Here is a 16,877-nt window from a genome sequence, read left to right as displayed (position 1 = left end):
CAATGTCCCAGCTAACAGAATAAAAAAGATAAACCTTGAACAAAGACTATGGCCTAGAATCTTAGACGTCTTTAGGAGATCTTTGTGACTCCCCTTAGCAAATACTAAACACTGGACATAAATAAAAAGAGGTGTTGAGGATCTTCTGCCTCCTAGTGACAGATACAATGAATTCACTCTAATATCAAAAGACAAATCTGAATCTCTATCTCATATTGGCTGTTTAGCTGCTTATAAAAATTCGTTTTCACTTTATTTTGATGGTCCCTTTAATACATATTAATACTAACTCTCACTATAATGTTAGTACAGTGTTAGCATACAAGTAGGGTTAGGGTTAGAACATGTTGACATTTTCTAGAATGTTAGGTTAAGGTTACCTATAGTCAGTAGAATGCCTGTTGGGAGACCATCACAATAAGGAGTTAACAGATAATAATCAGACAGTCTACTAACACTCTAATGCAAAGTTAGGCTCAGACTTTGAGGCTCTGAGGAAAAAAGAAACTAGAAGTTTGACTGGCAGAGAGACAGATTGGCACCTTATAGTCAAGTCCATCCGAGCAGTTAAAGACCACACACTGGATCGCCAGAGCTTTGGCGAGGTCTTTAGTGGTCTCAGTTTTGCCTGTACCAGCTGGACCTGCAGGAGCTCCTCCCAGATCTAGCTGCAGCGCTCCCATCAGGCAGAGGTAACATCGATCCTAACATTAAAAAAAAAAAAAGCTAAGAGACACACAATTTGCACACACTATTATGCATCTTAATAACTCATGCACACAACACTGACATAGATTCATACATGAATTTATCGTTTTCTCTGTTACTCGCACTTTAATATGAGTGGTTAAACTGTTATCTGTGAAAAAGTTTATCAGGTTTAGGGTCAGATGCAGATCAGAAATCAACCAAAACTGACAGAAAAAAACATAGGGATAAATAAAAGTCCAATCAAAACGAATCATGAATTTAAAATTTAGATTTAGCATTATTGTTTTTGAAAATATTGTGCATTATTTATAGCTTTTTTATTTAATACAATTTTTACAGAGTAATACACTATCATGAAAAAGTGCATTTTTCTACCGTCAGTGGAGTGATCACTAAACGAGGACATGCTCCCAAATATTCATATCCATAGACATATTGAGAGAGAGCCATCCGAGCCACACAGTCATCTAGGTCCACATCCCAATAATACCGCAACTGCCTCTGCCACTCAAAATTATCACTGGAGTCCACCTACAAACACACACAAACCATAAGCCCTTGAACTATTAACATAACAGGTAAATAATTGGCATTTACATTATGTATCACAGTAGTTCTTAACTGCCTGGTCACAGGTTTATTCTGATGCTACAATTTAGTATCAATTTATGCATTATTATCAATTTACTACAATTTTTTTTACAACTAAATTTAGATTGCTGCTAAATATAAATAACAAAATAACATGCAATATGATAACATTTAATAATCAGTACTGGTAAGTTATCAACACAGTAGGTAAAAAAGATCTGTTACACATCCCAGTATGCAAGAAGCGCTGATCAACACTAAGTTGTTTTTAATAAGCTTTTTTATAGTTATAAATTTGACTGACAGATTATTTAAAGGTATAGTTCAGTCATAAATTCAAATTTGCTGAAAATAAGCTGAAGGAAACACACAAACCTTTTCTTTGACAAGCTCTGTGACAATGTCTCTGGCGTGCACATCTATGGTGATGAGAGCTGTGATGATGTTCCGATGAAGACTGGGCAAATTTCCACGTACCAGAGCAGCAAGAGCATTCAGTCTCTATTTACACACATAAAGACACACACATACAGTATAGATATATATAGATACATATATATATATATATATATATATATATATATATATATATATATATATATATATATATATATATATATATATATATATATATATATATATATATATATATATATATATATATATATATATATATATAAAATTGTAAAGGACTTGCAAGAAAATAAACAAATCTACATGAAGATACATCATTTGATCTATGAAAGCTATATGTTGTCACCTCAAAGTTGGTGATCTCAAATTCTTGCAGCGCTTGATAATGGTCATGATCTCCCTCCAGGCAGTTGTCCATGTCCCTGCACCACATGAGCTGAGAAATGGTCAAAACCACCTGCCAAAAAGCGTAGGTGAGAATTGCTTGTACACTCAGAGATGCACATAAACAATCTGACCTAGACAAGCACAAACCTGTGAGGGATGCCCAGCCACAACCCACTCCACTCTGGGTTTGCTTTGGTAGTCAGCAATTGCAGCTTTACTTAGCCTCCTAAGTGAGGAAAACATGGCCTCCTCCACCTTCCCCAACCAGTCCTCCACATTTCCACGCGCTTTCAGGCCTTTCCCAAATGCCACCTACAGCACAGACACACATTAACACACATACATTTTTTTTACCTCTTTTAATTTAAAATCCTGGCTATGTGGTCCATGTACTTTTGTGTTATTTATTTTCTAGTTTTTGTTTTCAAGATGGAAAAATAAACTGCTCATTTATCAATTATAATACTTCTGTACATTTTGACCATTCCAATTTGGAAAGGAATAATGAGAAAAGAAAAAATGCCTTAATGTATATCTGTTAAATACACAAACATTTCGCTTTTATTCAAAATTACTGACCTATTTTCATAGAACATTCATGAAACATCACTTACTAATTATTACATATAAAAATAAAAACCAATAGACCAAACTTTGTTTTGATAGCAAAGCTTTGCAGGTCGCAGCAGCACTAATTACTGCTTCATAATGTTATGTGTAGCAGTAACTGTAAGCGGTGGCTTACACTTAACTTAAACATTTTTATGAATTAATGCTGTTCAGAAGACGAAGTGGTTCAGTGTCACGACATGCGCAAATAAAATACTGAAGCCATGAACTGATTTTTAAGGAATAATAAAATGTAAAAAACGAAATGCATAAAATGTGCCGTCTTTTTCTTTTATGCCATCCTTTTCCAAATAGGAATTGGATTGGTCAAAACAATCACAGACCATGAAAATGGTTGAATACGTGATGAATGAGCTGCTTGTATATTTTTTTAATTTTAAAAAACAAAATAAGAAAACTAATTAGTCAAAAGCTACACTGAACCTATATGTACTGAATTTGCCTTAAAAGAAAAGAAAAGAAAAGAAAAGAAAAGAAAAGAAAAGAAAAGAAAAGAAAAGAAAAGAAAAGAAAAAAATGTACCTTTTCTCTCTCAGGTGACACCATGGCTAAGATGTCATTTGTGTACTGTATTTTTTCAGCAGTCTCTCCCTCTCCAGGAGTAAGAAGGCCAAACTCCAGCTGGGATATTGCATCAAAACACTTCCTCAGATGAGGCTGCACAGCCTGAGGGTTCCGCGTCTGAGCCAAAATCTCCAACAGTTCATCATTAGACAAGAAGTAGAACCTGAGCCACCCAGAGAAGTGAGTTAAGTCATGGCACAGCATCAGGAGAAATCAGCATTCTGATGAGAAACTGCTGTGAGGATGTGCGTGTGCGTAGGCACCTTGGGAAGATAACTCTCTTGGACTCCAGGTAAGCCTCAAGGCATTTCTGTATCCGCTCCAGGAGTGTGTTATTATTTTGGAAAATATCCAGAAGCCCTGAGGAGACAGAGTAGAGGGTAACGCTTTAAAAGTAGTTTATAATTTGCGCTGTTGCATTCATTGTTGCATTTAACCTACAGCTTTCATTTTTCACTTTTCTGACACTGAAAAAGAATTTTATTTTTGTAAAGTATATGTGTTCATCTTATGTTCTGAGATGTTTGCTGAGCTACATCCTGTCAGACCTGTTTGTGTGGCAGCACGCAGGGCATTAGGCAGGCGGTTGACCTTCCTCATGATCTCTTTCCAGGACTTGTCCACTTGAAGGAACATCTTAGACTCAGCTGGTAACTGCCTCTGGATGTCAGGAGCACTGAAAATACTCTCAAGATAAAGCCAGCTTCTCTGACATGCCAACCACTCATCCTACGAACACAACAGAAAACAGTCAGAGAAAGATGTAGGAGGAATAAAAAGAGGTTTGTTTAAAATAAATACCACTCAAAACAGAACAAAACAAATTCCAAAAACTAAAGCCAAAAACGAGTTGGCTTTGGTTTTGTTTTAGGTGATGGCCACTCTGGTGTGATTACCAAGGTCTGGCTGAAGAGAGAAAGATGTCTCTGCCATTTTTCCACTCTGGCCTTGATGGGTCCTGCGTAACGCGACGATGCAACTGTGGCCACATTAACTATACTGTCATCAAGAACCACCTAGAGGTTTTACATTCACACAAACAGAACACAATAATAAATTTCTCTTCTGTAATAAACACCTCTTCTGTATTAAACTCAGTCAAAGTACATGTGAATGATATGGCAGAAATATTTTTATATTTACTTTTTTTTCCCAATTAAAAAAATCCCAATTCACAATTTAAGCACAATTCTTTGCCATGCTGGTTTTACTAAGTTGTCTAAGGAGTACAGCCAAACTGATTTCCCTACTTTAAAAACAAAGTTTCCACTGCATGAATTTAGCCAGGAACTAGGGACTTAGGGTTCCCACTCTTGAGTTGTATTTGCAAAATCTGAAATGCCAAGGATGCATGTCCGAAATTTGCTTATTGAGAAACGCACACAGACCTACATCACCAGAAAATTGACCTAATCTTCTTGGTATTTTAGACCACAAAGGAAACGCAAACAGCAGCAGGTCTGGAGGAAAAAAGTTCTTGGGACAAATAGTTCCAGGTCATTTCTGTGGAAAAGCAGCTAAGGTAATAATAATAATATCAAAAATAAAGAAACGCAAAGACGTTCAAGCCGAAGTGGAATGTGAAGATAAAAATCGCTGTTATTATTTAATCTTATTATTAAAATAGATACATATTACAAATACACATATTATGCAAACAAAACAAATACAAAATAAAAAAAATTACATACCAATATAAAATAAAGCACTTATTATTACTTATTAATATAAATTATACTCTGATTCTTATTAAAGCAACTGTATTAAAGTTCTTTAGTCAAGAGCAAGTCATTTTTAACTGCTATTAACATTAAATAAAAAATAACTCGCAAGTTTTAAATCAAATGAGCTTCTTTGCTTAATCAGTACAACAAACTCAGACATGTTCGTTGCCATTTGTCTGTGCGGTGTGAATTGACATTTACAGTATATTGAGATGGAGGCAAGAGAACTGCAATTGAAAAAATATGTGCTATAGCATGATACTAACATATTTTATCAAAAGCAGATTGTGAAGACATTTTAATCGTGTTATCACACACCCCTAGGCAAGGTTAGACCTGAAATATAATAATTATTATGTATGAATCTTACAGTTTAATAATCTGAGACTCTCCAATATCATGAGCAAAGGTTCTGACACACTCTTACCTGAATGTCATCAGTTCCCCCAAGGATAAACACATCCTTGGAGTCACGATGGGGCAGAACCACAAACTCTGTCGTCTTCCAAGATTCTTCAATCTATCAATAGTATGAGTGTGTAAAGTTGAGTATAAAAACATGCATAGAATGTTTTTTACTAAACATAAATGCTACACATAGATGTCACCTTTCTCAGAATGTTCTCCAGAGATGCTTCTCCTGAGGCTTGTGCTGACACCTGAAAGGGGATTCATAGAGTTAAAAGAAGAATTCCCAGCACCTATACACTGACTCCTTCCTGACAAACAGCACCTCAAAACCTGGTGAACTGCCTACCCCGACAGCAGGCTAAAAATGTGTCTATGATGTCCAGAAATACTGTCTGGGTAAGCACATCAGTGGCTATTGAGAGCCTCTGTGTTTCTCTCACCTCCTGTATTTGTGGTCCAAAGTGGAAGATGTTGAGTTCTTGCAGGTAAGCGAGAGTCAGTGGCTCTTCTAGTAGGCTAGAATCCACAATGTCCTCCAGCATCTCCCAGTGACGAGCTTTCAGACATGGGTTACGCAGGTCTGTGATGACCGGCAGCTACACAAACACATAATATTAAATATACAGGCGCAATCATCAAAATGACATTAAAGACATCTATAACATTACAGATCGTTCTCTATTTAAAATAAATGATTTTCTTTTAAACTTTCCACTAATCACCCATTTTATAATATAATTACAGATAATAATAAGAAATGTTCCAAACTGGAAAGATTTCTGAAGGTTTATGGGATACTGAAGATTCATGGCTGCTGAATATTTGGCTTTGCAATTTCAGAAATAAATGACAATTTAAAATGTAGTAAATAAGTTAACTGAACTTTTAAATGGTAGTGTACTCCTAATAATACACTTTGTCATGGGGTTTAGACATTTTTCCACAGTCCAAATGCAAAATACGGCTTTTGATTTCAAACAAGGAAACTGCTGAAGAGAAATCTCCCACCTTTTCTCGCATGCTCTCCACATTCTCTTTGAGGCAGGGCAACACACTGTTCTTTGGCAGTCCTTTCTCCAGCTGGCTGACATATTTGGCAAACTTGTTCACCTGCCTGCTCAGCAATTCTGGGTCCAGCTCATCAAACTTATTCTGCATCAAAGAGATAATTGACCATTTGACATTTAAAAGGCACTTTCATTCAAAATAGCTTCCAGCACACCCTTCGCGAGGACATTTCACCTGAAGCTATGTAGCATAAAGTGCCTAATTTAAGGCTGAAATTAAGAAAAACATAAGATTTTATCTTAGTAACACTTAAGTTGCCGTATCCCTGCTCCTCAGTACGTTGGAACTGGACTTTAACCTTTGGGATTGGAGATTTTTAAGTGGTTGCAATCACCCTTAAGAAATATATTATACAGTTTAAAATTTGATTCATGAATAAGCACCGAATTGTAGTGATAGGCACTTTCAAACAGGGTTCAAAGCCTTTGTGAATCATTTGTTTTGTATCAAACAGCCAAAGTTTTCACTGGTTTGCCGCTAGGGTGGCAATAAACTTTGTGAACCCCGAACCAGTGCCTACATTGTAGATTTATAAATGGTTGACATTTTCAATCACACATATGTATAATAAAAAGAATAATTTTGGCCTGTTTAACCAAGCTCTCTATAAAACAAACAAAACAAGCCCTGCAAAATAATAAAATAACATATTATACAAACACTTTAATTGTATTATATGATTTGCTAATTTCAACGTTTTTAAAAAAGGTTTCCAATTGGTGTGTTTTCAGAGCATTTACACCATTCTGACATCACAGACATTACTAGAATATGTCGTTTTGAGAGAATTTAAATTTAAATTTAATAATTATTTCCAACGCACAGTTCTCGTAAATTACACTACACTTCAATTTTGCAATTTAAAACCAAGAGCTTATAATGTTTCTCCATTAAATGTATTTAAGTGAAAAGAAAAAAAATCAAATGCTTCAAAATGATAAAACTGACCTGCAACCAGCTGTTCTCTAGATTTTCCCATTCTTCCAGAGAGTCCCACAGCAACTGTTTCAGTTTCACTTCAGCGGTCAGTTTCTCTAAAGCTTCATATTTAGTCACCTCCACCTAAAAAAACAGACAGGTTCAAATAAGTTGCACTCATGACGGCCAGTCAGACCAGTCGAGGTGAAAACCTCAAAATAAATAAAGAACAAGCACCCTCTAGTGGGCATATAAACACACTGACTTTAAAGTTCTTCTGGTAGGTTTTGTATTTGAAAACTTGAGTCTGCAGCTCATCAATAGAGATCTGAATATCTCCCAGCAGTCGGCGTATGTTAGAGCGATCTGCATCAATTTCAAGGAGCTGACTGTTCTAAAGAGACAAAAACAAAAGGACACGAATGCAAACTGTGAGTTATTTTGCAAAAATTCACATTTGACAAGTTACAAAAAAAAGCTACAAGTACAAAAAAATTAAAGTACTGTTATATGCTGATTTGGTGCTCACAAAACAAAGTTGTTATACTTTGATGAATAGAAAGTTCACCAGCATTTATTTAAAATATAAATATTTTGTAACAAAAGTATATATTTACTCTCACACCTGATGACTTTAATGCATCCTTACTGAATAAAAGTATAAAATAAAAATCTACAAAACACCACAACACAACATTATTCTGATTTCTTTCTTTTACCTCTGCTTGCTCTTTCACTTCTAGCACTTTCTTGTTTAGTTGGTTGATATCTTGCTGGAGGTGTTGGCAAAATTTGTCCACATAAGCGTGCCGCTCTCCAACTGCCTTGTCAATGGTGATCCTTACGGCAGTTATACAAGGAGACAATGTGGCAAAGACGGCAATATCCTCAGGAGGAGTGGGGACAGAGTAACACTCGATCAGCTTGTACATGTCACAGACAGTCTCAGTCTCCTTTTCCAGCACAACAATCTAACATAAAAAGATTGAAAGATGAAATGAAAACATGCGCATGGGAACCATTGTATGTGGGTTGGACAGGACCCACCCACTTTTAAAGACCAATGACATTGGACCCACCCACTTTTACCAGCTCTTATTCGGCGAATATGTCTGAGCACTTTTCAGCAACCCAACAACCCTTTTCAGAATGCCGTCAGTTAAATCTATTCCACATGATGAATGCTAAAACATTAATTTCTTCCTCAAATCTATTCCACTTGGCTCGTTCTGAGTCCATATAAACATTGGTGTAGCAGTGCCTCGAGAAAAAAACCTCAAAAACCGCAAAAACCTGCTTCTTTTCATTTTACGGTATTGTTTTCGTTATGATGTACTGATTAAAATTAGTAATAATAATTATAAATAATAATTTTTATATTTTGTATATTTGTATAGAATTCTTTTCATTATCTGTCTTGTCTCGTTATCCTGTTGCACTGTAGAGCTTCTGTCACTAAAACGTAATCCTTGTACGTGTAAACATACCTGGCAATAAAGTTGATTCTGATTCTGATAATTTTAGCAGCCTCCCCTAATGAAAAATAGCTCATGGTTCTGTAGCGATTCTTACCCTCTTCTGAATTTCCTCTAGGAAGTTGAGGGAGTTGACATATTCGCTGGTTACCATTGGAACAAAGTCCAGTTTGAACTGGGCATCCTGAGCCTCTGCAATGATGTCATCCATTTTTTTCTTTGCCAGCTGAGGTAGGATGTCATTAATGGCCTGAAAAAGAGTTCAGAATGAGTTAGCTGATGTATCTGTCCTTTATTGCAGGCTGTGTTGGAATAAATGGTGTCCTACCATCTACCACACAGTGGGAATGCAAACATTACAAAAGAAATCATTTTGTATTTGTGTTCTCTGTCCATTTGTAACCTCTATGCAGCGTAGAGGGGATGGTATAAGTTTCTGCTTCAGTTGTGTAGTATCCACCAGCAGAATTCCCAAGGGTCTTTTCTGTTTGATGGCTAAAGCCTCTTTATGCTCTCGATGATATTTATCCAGACTGTTCCCAAAAAATGCAACCTCTGCATCAGACACATGCACAACACAAGAAGTGTGAGAAAACATAGATTATTAGATTCACAAAGATTATGATGATTATGATGAAGATGATGATGTACCATGGTCTTGCTCTTTGAGAGCCTCCAGATCCAGGTCTTCATTTTCTTTATAAAACAGTCTGAACAGCTCAAATGTATGAGCATACACATTAGCAGCATTGAATGCAAACTGAATAGATTGCTGACAGGGGAAGAATCATGAAACATTTTCAGAATTAGACACAGATACGAAAGAAAAAAATAATTAATCTTGCAGTAAACATGGAAGCTCAATTGTGCTTTCTTGGTTTGTTCTTCTCTATCAAGCAAGTATGGTTGATTTTCTCTTTTCCACATTTGATGTGCTCTTTGTATCTTCTTTGAACAGGCAGATTCTAGCCAGGTCTTTGTACAGTCAAGTCTAGTCAGATTTAATGATATATGCAAAGATACAGCTTAAAGTGAGTTAGGCTGAATTGTTCAACTAATTTGAAATTTAGCATATTTTCAAAAATAAGTGGCATGTTTTTGTTAAGCTTAAAACATTTTTTTCTTAAAAATAAAAATTCCAATTGGGCTTATTTACACAAGCTATAACTAGTTGAGAAATGAATATTTATGCACATCACTGTCAACTATCTTAACGAACTCGAGAGTTTTCATGATTGAAACACAATTAAAGGAACACTCCACTTTTTGAATCTCCCAATCTCCCGGTCTGGCGATAGCACTTTTAGAATAGCTTAGCATAGCTCATTAAATTAGACCAGTAGCATCGCGTTAAAAAATGACCAAAGAGTTGTTCCTATTTAAAACCTGACTCTTCTGTAGTTATATCGTGTAGTAAGACCAGTGGAAAATAAAAAAGTTGCGATTTTCTAGGTTGCTATGACTATACTCTCATTCCGGCTTATTAATTAAGGAAGTCTGCTGCCGTACCATTGCCACAGCAGGCACAGTGATATTACGCAGACACCTGAAAACAGCCTTGTTTGCACATGGAATACGTCTTGCAAGCTGGGGACTATTTTAGACAGGATCTGTGTGTGCGGTGGCAATGGTATCGCGGCAAACTTCCTTGAAGTGGAGTGTTCCTTTAAGTAAGTAAGTACATAAGTTACTATACCTGATGTGTACTGTTAGACATATTCATTAGAGAAACACCAAATGGTGACACTTATTGAAGAAACTAGTCAACTAGTTTCTTAACAGTTAACACAAATATCAGCATATGTTAAAGTGGGGCATGAGAATAGTTTCTTTTTAACTGCATGTATATCATTATCATTTTAGAATAAAATAAAAACCTTAATATTTAGGATGATGTCCTGCAGGTAAGCATCATCTTCTAGGATTTCCTCAAGACTAGGGCCATCCCCACATGTCTTCTCCTCAACCTGAAACCCATCCATACACATGTTAATAAAAAAACAAAAAACATCAGCAATGGCCTAATTATAGTATATGTATTGAAGCAGCAATTCTATTTTTTAACCTTTTTGTTGATAATGGGCTGAGTAAAAGCGTCAAAGTAGGTGTCTTGCAGCAGAGTATCCAAAGACAATACAGTCTTCTCAAACCTCCCAGTAATCTCTTCTACACACTCCTGATATACACACAAATGGCACACATAAATATATGCATTGTGCAGATACACACATACTGGTTATGCTGCAGACAAGCTTAGCAGCAGACGCAAATATAGTGTGCAGAAACACAAACCTGGAAATCGTCATTGGAGGGCTGGTATGATAAGGAGTGTGTGTCCAGCATCAGCTCAGTTATAAACATTGGCTGGTGGGAAGTATTGACATTTTGCTCTCCTGTGACCTGTAACACACACACACACTTTTGTTTGTTTAACTGTAATACTGAGGGTATCTCATAGACTTCCACTGTTTATTTAGGGTTCATGATATTTTTACCTAAACCGACCCCTACGCCTAAACATAACTGTAGTCTGTGTTTTACAGGTTTCAGTATATTAGTTAGTTGCTTGACCTCTACTACTACACCTTATTTGTTATTATTATATCATGTGGAGGAAATAAAATAATTTTAAACAACTAAATAAAATGCAAACAAACTGAGTAAAATAAAACAATAAAAAAAAAACCTTGTAAAACATGCATAATAAAACATGTTTTTGTTTATTTCACTACTTCTTAACGTTATTAAAATTATTAAAGTATACTTAATATTAGTATGATGAATCCTCATATTTTAAGTCTTGCGATGGAACAAGGGTGAAATAAAATCTAATAATAAATGTCATTTGAAAAATGACAAAAAATAAACTGAACATACAATAATTTTTAGATTGTGCTTTTTTAACTTTAAAAAGTAAGTGCCCATGCTGCCTTTTTAAGCTTTACTTATCCCGAATATCCAAGCTGTCAAGTAGTAAAACTTAACATTTCAGGTTGACTAAACTTAAAATATGAATACAGTGTATTATAAAAAAGAGTTCCAGTTTTAACTATCTGTTTGATATCTTAGTTTTAATTAAAAATACAATAAAAGTGACTGTAGTCTAAGAATCACAGACAAACAAACATACAACAATATTACCCTGCATCACATGACTACACAAGCTTACTAACCTTTCTGTCAGGATCAGCGCGGGTCTCACCACCTGCCCAGCTCTGAATGAGGCTGAGTGAAGGGGTGTGTGTGATGTGCTCTTGAAACACACTGAGTAGCTTTTTGATGGAGTTAACAACAAGCATGTGTGTAGTGTTCACAATCAAATAATCAGCCAGTCTGATGAAACTACGGAGACCAAAAAAATATTCAGCAACTTGGACTGTCACCACAAAAGAACTAAATAAATATATATTTTTTTCTTTATTTTATCTCCTTTTGTGTTCCACAACAAAAACATTAAAAAAATCAATGAGTTTGGAATGAAATTTCAGCTTACATTTTTGAGAGTTTTACGCATTTAAACAAAAATAGTGTTTAATGCATATGCTTCTAAACAAAAGCTGACTTTTATACGTTATTTATCTGACGTTAGATTATCATATATCACATGTTCATTATTAAATATAATGGGCTAATGTAATCATGCTTACAATAAATATATTTTATCATGTATAAATTAATTTCACATAATAATATATGGTGTATAAGTAATGGTGACTAACCAAGTAAGACGCCTGCAGTGATAGCTTTTGTTTGCTTGCTGTGTATAACTCATCTTCTGAGGTGAATCCTCAAAGAGCAATCCAAAAGCAGGTGATTCTAACTCTTCATTACCATCTAATGCGTACATATGAAAAAAAGGAGGGGGAAAAAAAACGTTGAAATTCACAACATGCCAGCTGTTAGAAATATATTTGCTTTTGTCTCTGAATAAAGGTGTCACCAGTATCCAAGTCTCCATAGTCAGGCGTGTGTCCAGACTCTTTCAAAGCATTTCGACAGGCACCTCTTGCCACTTCCATTACGAGCTCCCTGAACTTCTCGAGACGACAGGACACCTAGAACACAGATACGCAATTATAAAGAAACAATTATAAATGAAAAGGACAGAAAAGACTCTTCACATTGCAGTGCATATAGAATATAACCCTCACAGGGAAAAATATGGGAATACACAGGAAAATATAATGCGATATATTAAGGAATACGTTTCCCTATATGTTTACATTTTTCAATGTCTTCAAGAAAAAAGTATTTACTGAAAACATTTAAAATTGTATATATATGTTATATGTCGTATATTTATATGTGCATATATGCATATATACATACAAATGTGTTTATGTGTATTCAAATATATTTTATAAAATTGCATACTTTAACATACAAAAAAACTTAGCATAAATTAAAATATATAAATAAATGTACGGTCAAATATTTTTTGATACATGAGAAACAGTAATTCCTTACATATTATTAAATATATAGTAATGCTTAGGGCTTAAAACTTTAAAATCATAATTGTTGATTATTTTCTTAAAATTGTAATTGCGATTATTAATTACAATTATGACAATTTACACTGAATGATGTTTATACCATTATTGAAACGACTGCATGTCATATTTTTACATAAACATGCTGAAAAAATTATATAATGTTATACTAAATTGTGCAACCCGATCATTAACCATTTTTTAAATAAATTAATTAAATTACGTTATTTCATAAGTAAATATATTTTCTTTGCATAAAGGAACACTCAAACACAGATCTCTCACCTCCTCCAGCTGTTTGTATTGTGCGCTCTGAAACTCTTTTAGTGTATATGTATGGTCTTTCTCGATTCGACACAAAGGCATGTCACTGATGTGGTAACACATCTCCTTGATGTCAATCAGAGCTGGTCGCAGAGACTGAAATACAGACGGAAACATTTTCAGCAAACATCTGATCAGATGATGTATTCTTCAAGGACCTTATTGTAAATATTTACAGCATATAAAATTCTAGTTGCTCTCGTTGACAAATCATGTCATTTTCATTTGAACAAATGTTTTTTAAACGCCATATAGCATATGAAAAAAATGCAATAACCACCGACAAACCTCATTGAGAATAAAGAGATTCTCTTGCAATGACCATCTGCATTTGCTGATTTTCTTATACCGCACATTGGTGCGCCATACACGGAAAGCCTTCCACTTCCGGAAGAAGGCAAACACAGGGATGCGTAAAAGCTTCCGGTGAAATAGATATTCCTGCTCCCAGCGTTCTAAGGGCAAACAGTCCACCTCAGATCCATAGTAGTGCATAACTGCATGAGTGCTGACTGTATAGTAGTCCGACTTGTTGATATTGTCAAATGTTGCAATTCTGTTAAAAGAATGATTGTCTGTTTAACACACAGTTCATGTGGTTTTGCATATATCATAACTTCATAATTCAAGCAACAAGGTCCTCGCTATTATGTGACACCAAACATTATTCAGAACATGCAAATGAAAAACTGCTGAATAATAACCTTTGCTAAAGTTTAAACTGAATATTTGGTTTGTTTGTTTTTTCCGGATTGTCTGATGAATGGAAAGTTCAGAAGGACGACATTTATTTGAAATTCTTGCTTAATAAAGTATTACTTTATGTATTTATTAAATCCTACTGATCGTAAACTTTGAAACAGTTACGTGCAAACACATTTCTACATCACTGAAAAAAACGCAGTTCTTACTTGAGATTGTATGAATCAAATTTGATAGATGATTTAGGTTCTGCAGACGTCACATAGAGGAATCCCAAGTGAGGGTTATTCCGGATGGTTTGGACAATGTTGGGTGGGGAGTGAATTTTGGCACGAATTACTTCCTCTACTGAGTTGAACAGCAGTGAAGTAGACGGTGGTGGAGAGGGGGTGTAGCTCAGAGGTGAAACTGCAGTGGCATAACTTCTAGATGAGCTCTTGGCTCTTTTAGGAGGTGATGGGATCCTGAGCGAGCCCTGAATCAACTGCACCTAAAAATTAGCACATAAAATTCACAAAATTGTCACTAATGTTACAAGACACATCTACCATTGTTGTCTATGATGTGAGTGTCCAGACCTGTCTATCCTTGACATGGTCTGGAATTCTGGGAAGCTGTAGTGGAGTGGGTCCTCTCCCTGAGGAGGGGTCAATGGATTGGACCTCATTAGGGGGAAAAGACATCTTTGGGCTCGAGTTGATCCTCTGGGTGTTCTCTGGTTTCATAGGTTCACTGCGTCTCTTCAGAGCGGGCTAGAGTAATGAGTATGACAGTTATTTTTGTTTAAAAATGAAAAAGAAAGATGGTTTTGCTTAGTTCCTTTCACATGTAACACGTAAAGTCAATAATAGAATTCACTCAACTTTTAAAATTGGTTTGCAAAAAAATGAAAAGAAAAAAAGAAATTTACAGTTTTCAAGAATTTAGTTTTTTTGTTCTTATGGGAATTGTATTTATTTGTGTATACCACATTTTACAAAATGTTTATTAATATTTGAGTGATAATGACATACAACACTGATTAAAAAAAGAAAGATATTTTAAATATCAAGCTTTTGGGGGAGGTTAGCACCATATGACATTTTACAACTGGAACTAATTAATTTTTTTTTTTCATATAATTATAAAGATAATTATTTTGATGAAGTTTTCTTATTCATAATGATTTCAGGGCAGCTGCTTCAAATTTTATACTACCAAAAATGAATTTTAATTGATACATTAAAACATTACCCATTTTAGCCAGTATATTCAAGTTAGTGTGCATTTAATATACCAAAAAAAGTTTGACAGCTAAATGAACGAGCAAATTATCAAACACAAAATTTATACGTTGAGTTCTGGAATGGTATTGCTCCTACCAACATATCAACTTGCGCTGGTCTCTGTGCAGCCCATTTTCTTTCCTGAGCTTTGGTTCTGTGAGGGAACACCAGAGCGTCAGCGTTCGGCTGTGGACGCCTGGGCACTGCTGAGATAAGTCTAGCTCTCAGCTGCTCCACATCAACAGGTGCCAGAGAACCAGGTACATTGTTGGACGCAGGTAAAGACATAGTTGTCCCAAATAACTTGCCAGGACCTTGCTCTGGTCCTTCATGTCTCCTGGATGACTCTTTTTGAAAAGAGTACATGACCAAACCGTCCTCCTGTTTTTGTTCTTCCCAATAAAGTTTCAATTTTTTCTCCTTTTCTCCAGTTATGTCTGGACAGAAAACTCTAAATACAGTCAAGAAAAGCATTAGTGACAACTGTAATAAACTTCTACATTGCATCTGTAACGTACAATAAAACGACTAATGTTGCTAAGCAACCCGCGGGAAGTTGTTTTGCTCATAAAATTTGTGCCAAATTATAGAGCAACACTGACCAAAATAATGTACTTAATATCGTTTTATACATTACAGGTACATCTTGAAGTTTTATTAAACGCTTAATAGTCAATTCGTTAGACAACTAAAAGACACACTAACTGTCCTGCAACAGACAGCAGCAGTACTTACATGTGTTTACAAGTTCCAGAGTATCACATGCTAGTCAGGTGCAAACTGAATGAACTGCTACCGAGCATTCGTGAAAAGCGACGGCATGTTTATGATTTTATGTCTTCTAAATTGGACAGAAGAGTAGCGGTTAAGCTCTTCTACTAGGCTGTTTATCGTTACTTAGCAACGAAGTGTACTTTCCACCACTTCCGCTTCAGATGACAGCACTAGCCTAAGTGCAAAGAGGTTCTTTCAAAGAACCGACTCAGTGATTCTTGTTAATTAAAAACCTTAAAAAAATAAGCTAATTCAGTGCGATAAATCAATACACGGTCTCTAACACTCGCCAATAAAAGAAAATGAGGCTTGCATTTTCTCATATTTAAAATAATCGTGTTTATTATATTATATTATATATATAATGTATGCATCTCGATCTCTAGATAGATAGATAGATTTACTTTAGTACCATCTAAGTATACA

The 16,877-nt window shown here is 35.4% G+C and overlaps 1 protein-coding gene across 1 annotated transcript in view; it reads right to left on the bottom strand.

Moving 5' to 3' along the window:
• dnah6 (dynein, axonemal, heavy chain 6) overlaps positions 1–16,553 on the bottom strand; it is a 65,197-nt gene extending 48,644 nt beyond the window's left edge. The window contains exons 1-31 of the mRNA XM_043244081.1: positions 16,413–16,553; positions 15,774–16,128; positions 14,991–15,164; positions 14,622–14,902; positions 13,999–14,266; positions 13,672–13,806; positions 12,834–12,948; positions 12,613–12,727; positions 12,067–12,235; positions 11,186–11,293; positions 10,959–11,069; positions 10,771–10,860; positions 9,545–9,665; positions 9,297–9,448; positions 8,991–9,143; positions 8,138–8,389; positions 7,684–7,812; positions 7,449–7,562; positions 6,441–6,584; positions 5,873–6,028; positions 5,630–5,680; positions 5,449–5,541; positions 4,194–4,313; positions 3,846–4,026; positions 3,561–3,657; positions 3,256–3,460; positions 2,251–2,415; positions 2,063–2,173; positions 1,678–1,803; positions 1,087–1,242; positions 543–704 (exon numbers count right to left, since the gene is read on the bottom strand). Coding sequence (XP_043100016.1) covers positions 543–704; positions 1,087–1,242; positions 1,678–1,803; positions 2,063–2,173; positions 2,251–2,415; positions 3,256–3,460; positions 3,561–3,657; positions 3,846–4,026; positions 4,194–4,313; positions 5,449–5,541; positions 5,630–5,680; positions 5,873–6,028; positions 6,441–6,584; positions 7,449–7,562; positions 7,684–7,812; positions 8,138–8,389; positions 8,991–9,143; positions 9,297–9,448; positions 9,545–9,665; positions 10,771–10,860; positions 10,959–11,069; positions 11,186–11,293; positions 12,067–12,235; positions 12,613–12,727; positions 12,834–12,948; positions 13,672–13,806; positions 13,999–14,266; positions 14,622–14,902; positions 14,991–15,164; positions 15,774–16,043 — 4,524 coding nt within the window. The 5' untranslated portion in view covers positions 16,044–16,128; positions 16,413–16,553. The remainder of the gene's footprint in view (positions 1–542; positions 705–1,086; positions 1,243–1,677; positions 1,804–2,062; positions 2,174–2,250; positions 2,416–3,255; positions 3,461–3,560; positions 3,658–3,845; positions 4,027–4,193; positions 4,314–5,448; positions 5,542–5,629; positions 5,681–5,872; positions 6,029–6,440; positions 6,585–7,448; positions 7,563–7,683; positions 7,813–8,137; positions 8,390–8,990; positions 9,144–9,296; positions 9,449–9,544; positions 9,666–10,770; positions 10,861–10,958; positions 11,070–11,185; positions 11,294–12,066; positions 12,236–12,612; positions 12,728–12,833; positions 12,949–13,671; positions 13,807–13,998; positions 14,267–14,621; positions 14,903–14,990; positions 15,165–15,773; positions 16,129–16,412) is intronic.
• Between the last annotated feature and the right edge of the window lie 324 nt (positions 16,554–16,877).

Source organism: Puntigrus tetrazona, chromosome 1, assembly GCF_018831695.1.
Source record: "Puntigrus tetrazona isolate hp1 chromosome 1, ASM1883169v1, whole genome shotgun sequence".
In the NCBI taxonomy this organism is placed as follows: Eukaryota; Metazoa; Chordata; class Actinopteri; order Cypriniformes; family Cyprinidae; genus Puntigrus; species Puntigrus tetrazona.
The sequence above is the reverse complement of the archived record's forward strand: the minus strand, read 5'-3'. Positions and strand labels throughout refer to the sequence as shown.